Source organism: Poeciliopsis prolifica, unplaced genomic scaffold (assembly GCF_027474105.1).
Source record: "Poeciliopsis prolifica strain line A6 unplaced genomic scaffold, Auburn_PproV2 SCAFFOLD079, whole genome shotgun sequence".
Classification (NCBI taxonomy): Eukaryota; Metazoa; Chordata; class Actinopteri; order Cyprinodontiformes; family Poeciliidae; genus Poeciliopsis; species Poeciliopsis prolifica.
This window is the reverse complement of record NW_026562454.1, coordinates 1,352,501-1,357,500: the sequence shown is the minus strand read 5'-3', so window position 1 is coordinate 1,357,500 and position 5,000 is coordinate 1,352,501. Positions and strand designations below refer to the sequence as shown.

General features: G+C 45.1%; 1 protein-coding gene across 1 annotated transcript in view; it reads right to left on the bottom strand.

The window, feature by feature from the left end:
- Positions 1-274: 274 nt before the first annotated feature.
- LOC129352745 (nicotinamide/nicotinic acid mononucleotide adenylyltransferase 2-like) overlaps positions 275-5,000 on the bottom strand; it is a 10,673-nt gene continuing 5,947 nt past the window's right edge. The window contains 11 exon segments of the mRNA XM_055021850.1: positions 275-371; positions 373-396; positions 834-901; positions 1,070-1,171; positions 1,737-1,813; positions 1,991-2,035; positions 2,374-2,447; positions 2,600-2,603; positions 3,704-3,833; positions 4,668-4,746; positions 4,844-4,911. Of these exon segments, the coding sequence (XP_054877825.1) occupies positions 275-371; positions 373-396; positions 834-901; positions 1,070-1,171; positions 1,737-1,813; positions 1,991-2,035; positions 2,374-2,447; positions 2,600-2,603; positions 3,704-3,833; positions 4,668-4,746; positions 4,844-4,911 (768 nt within the window).

Here is a 5,000-nt window from a genome sequence, read left to right as displayed (position 1 = left end):
GAGCATGCCCAGAAGTCTGCCATGCATCTGTAACTTTTAAATATAACTTACCCCCAGCCCCACATCCCATTGCCCCCTTCCCCCTGTGGTAAAGTCACATGACACAGACGGAGGGACACTAAAGCTCCTGTTGGAGCTCAAAGAGTAAATGTTTACACAGAAGACAGACGGGTTTCAGTTTTCTGTGGCGGGTGGTGAGGGGGTGTGTGTTTATGTAGATGGTAGCGTTAGCATCACCCCCCCACCTCGGCCTCCATATTGACGGTCCTGGATGTCATGCAGGCGGGTCAGCAGCTCTATCCGAGGCGTTGATGTACAGCTGGCTCTGCAGGATGTAGTCGATGACAGGCTGACTCAGGTAGTCGACGACGTCCGTCTCCATGCTGCAGGGCCAGTCTGGAGATCAGGGGGTAAATATAACAGTTAGGGGGGCAGACAACCCTAACCCTAAGCTACTGCAGGAATCAGCTCTGGTCCAGTTAACCAGAACCATTATATGGTTGATTCTGTGATCACAAACAGTGAAATGAACCAAACATTAACCGTTACCTTTACTCCTCCCTTTCAGTCTTTATAATTTTCCTTTAAACTTATCTGTAGAGATTTAAAGATTTCATATCAACCAGCAGTGGAAATCCTGTTTTACAGTGTAGTTCAGTTTTTGTTGCATGTTTTTCAGTGATAGAGAAACTTTGGACTTTTATGGACCGTAAATTGATGTTTCAGAGACGGTCGATCGATGGACAATCTGGATATGTTTCACAGAAAGTCAAAGTAATTGGACCAGGACATCAATAAGAGCATCGGCTCCGTCAGTCTAACTTTTGGCCCACCTGCTCTTGGTGGAGCTGACGATGGACATGGGGTGGTCGGTCGCGTCCTTCACCACGACGATGTTGTCCTGAAACAAAGATCTCAGATGTCAGCAGACATTCACTGGACTTTATGACGAAGCAGAAAAGAGACAAAAACTCAGGACGAGGACAAAGTGTCCAGTGATTCAACATCAGCCTCATTCTCTCCAATCAGTATTTTGTCCCTCTTGCTGCACCACACTGCAGAAACTCACCTTGTACTTGCGGAGGATGGAAGAATGATTCATGATCCTCTCCGTGTCGACGCCGTCACGAGGGACAACTACGATCCCAAAATCACCAACAATCACCTCCATCTGAGACCAGAGAGACGGCATTCAGGGTCCAGAACCTCTGACAGAACCAGGCTCAGGCCCAGACGGTCCAACCGGGTCGGACTCATCTGAACCTCAGGGTGGAGCCGTTAGTCAGTCCTTTCAGAAAACCAGCTAAATAATCCTGGCTTCATCACAAATTAACCAGCAGCAACAGACAAAATCATCAAATTCAAAGCTGTTTACAGATATTATAGACAAACAAGTGGATTTAAAGGTAATTACCCACTTCAAACAGCAGGGGGTACTGTTTCTAGCAATGCACATATTTAGAGAAACATGCTGGATCTGGATCTGAGTTCAGATACACAAACATCTGACATTTAAAGGATCATTCCAGAATTTCCATCTGGAGTTTTTATCACGGCCATAAAAACATGGATGGAAACAAATCACCTTCATCTTCTTCCCTGAATGTCTGGTTGAACTAAGAGTTTTTGTTTCTATTGAGTCTCGGCTACCTGAGGGGAGGGGCTACATGCAGCTGGGCGGGGCTACATGTTGGTGGGTGGGGTTATGCATGTGGGTGGGGCTACATTGTGCTTACATCACTGTCCTTCCACAGGCCAGGGATGCAGAAGGACTCCAGGAGATCACTGCCACACAGGAGCAAGATGCGCAACTCTACAGAGGACGGACAGGCAGGGAAAGAGACAGACACGCCCTCAGTAAACATGGCGTTTACTCGCTCAGCGCCACGCTTCCTCCGTAAGCATCATGTTTACTGGATCCCAACAAGACCAGAAGGAGTTCAGACAGGAAGGAAACCAGAGGATCCGCTCAGGTCTGGAGAAAACTCACCGATCTCCTCGTACCTCACCGCCGTCCCCAGGTTGGCGTTTTCATCTGAACACAAACAGAGATTTCACTCTGACCTTTCAACTCCACAAAACCTCCTGTTTCTGCAGCGAGTTGAAACTGCGACATTTGATTAATCAGACAGAACAAAGTCAGTTTGGCATTAAGTCTCTCTTAATAATGACGGTCCAGTTTTAACTGACCGGGCTGGACTGTGGCTCTCTGACCTGCAGGCATTTCATCTGTTTCAGGAACCTGCTTTGATTCCAACATTAATGTTTTCACATCATCAAACCTCCAGATAAATTCATTCACTTTCCCCGATGGATAAAACTTGTGAATAATTTTTCTTAGGCAAAACATGAAATAAAATCAGATTTTCTCACCAACAAACGTGAAGCGCTCCATGTTGGGTCGGACGCAGCAGATTTTACCCAAACTCTCACTGACCTTCCCCAAACTTTGACTAGACAGTAACAAAAGGTTCACATCAGAACCGACATGCCAACAGTTTCATGAAAATGATCAATTTATTATGATGTAAAATCAACCAGCAGCAACATCAGGCTCCACTGTCAGAGTTTAACAAGTACTTCATTATTAACAAGCAACATTTCTATTCTTTTCTATTCTAGTTTATTCTACTCTATGCTGCAGCTCTGGTCTATGCTATGCTAGGATGCTACACTATGCTATGCTAGGATGCTATGCTACACTATGCTATGCTAGGATGCTATGCTAGGATGTTATGCTACACTATGCTATTCTAGAATGCTATGCTACACTATGCTATGCTAGGATGCTATGCTACACTATGCTATGCTAGGATGCTATGCTACACTATGCTATGCTAGGATGCTATGCTAGGATGCTATGCTAGGATGTTATGCTACACTATGCTATGCTAGGATGCTTTGCTAGGATGCTATGCTACACTATGCTATGCTAGGATGCTATGCTACACTATGCTATGCTAGGATGCTATGCTAGGATGCGATGCTACACTATGCTATGCTAGGATGCTATGCTAGGATGTTATGCTACACTATGCTGTGCTAGGATGCTTTGCTAGGATGCTATGCTACACTATGCTATGCTAGGATGCTATGCTAGGATGTTATGGTACACTATGCTATGCTAGGATGCTTTGCTAGGATGCTATGCTACACTATGCTATGCTAGGATGCTATGCTAGGATGCTATGCTACACTATGCTATGCTAGGATGCTATGCTACACTATGCTATGCTAGGATGCTATGCTAGGATGCGATGCTACACTATGCTATGCTAGGATGCTATGCTAGGATGTTATGCTACACTATGCTGTGCTAGGATGCTTTGCTAGGATGCTATGCTACACTATGCTATGCTAGGATGCTATGCTAGGATGTTATGGTACACTATGCTATGCTAGGATGCTTTGCTAGGATGCTATGCTACACTATGCTATGCTAGGATGCTATGCTAGGATGCTATGCTACACTATGCTATGCTAGGATGCTATGCTAGGATGCGATGCTACACTATGCTATGCTAGGATGCTATGCTAGGATGTTATGCTACACTATGCTATGCTAGGATGCTTTGCTAGGATGCTATTCTACACTATGCTATGCTAGGATGCTATTCTACACTATGCTATGCTCCTCTACTCCCTCATCCAGTACAGCAGCTGTCGCTCGGTTCCTGGTGCCGGCTGACCCGTGGTGTTGGACTCACGGGCGGTGGTTTGTGGTTCATGATGTTGTGGTCCTGGTAGATGGGCGGAGTCTGGTTCTGTGGCTGACCAATCACAGGAGTGGTGGAGGGCGTGTTGACGTTGGACAGGATGCAGCCAGTGACTCTCTGAGGGACAGAGACGCTTTAGAGGTTTGAACTAGGCCACTCTGGGTTTCCTGCCTCTGGGTCAGACATGACTCAGATGAAACTCTATGTTTAAAACATCTATAAAGATCAGTAAGATGCCGATCTAAGCAATGACATGTAGAATCTACTGGTGGATGAAACCAGTCCCTGATTTAAACTGGTCTCACTGGTTTTATCTTCTGGTTTCTGTTCTGCTTATTTTATCCAATTATTGTTTGGTTTTATTTTGAGTTTCATAGTTTTTCTCTTTTGTTATTCATTTTAAACTCAGACGGTTTTTATGTTTTATTTTCTCTTTTTCCTCCTTTGTTTCTTCACAGATTTTTTTCTCTTTCGTTTTCTTTGTGATTTTGCTCAGCAGTTTTTTTTCTGTTTATAATCTTTTTAGGATTTATTTTTCTAGCAGTTTAAGTTTCTCTTTCCAGTGTTGAAAGTTTATCTTTTAGTTTTTACTTGTTTCATCGGTTTTCTTCAGATTTTCTCTGTGGACGTTTCATTTGACCTGTAAGTGAGGAAAACGTGATGGATGGCTGCAGAATGAGGAGAAACTGGTAGCAAAGAGACGACAGAAACAGGTGGGATTAAACACCTTTGGTCCCTTGACCCCATGTGACCCCTCATCCATTCATTAGGCCTCATTATTAATCACTTTACAAACAGATGAAAATTCTCCTTTCGCTTCATTCAGTGAATGAAATTCTGACCCAAAACCAACATGAATTTATCAGCCAGTTTGAAAGAGTTTGTCTCGGTTATAAAAAGAAAAGTTGAATTTCTGGACGTGATCGCAGACAGACCAGTAAACATGCTGACCTTCATGAGGTCGCGGTGGTGCTCCAACACGCTGCAGGTGGTCTGCCAGGTGTCCTGGTAACACTCCCAGGGGTCCACCCTGCAGGAGCAGCAGCCGCACATCAACGTCAAACTTACACTCCTTCCTCTTCAGCGGAAACAGAAACCAAACCGGGTTCAAGGGATTAGAGGATCACCTGATCCAGTCCGAGTTCTGGACGGCCAGCTGGCACATGGTGAGGCGATGGCGGCTCGACACCAAACCCTGCAGACACAGAACCAACCGTCAGACCCGCAGCAGGAAGGAGGAAAACCTGGAGCTCTGAGAGGAGATGAAACCAGAACCGGAACAGG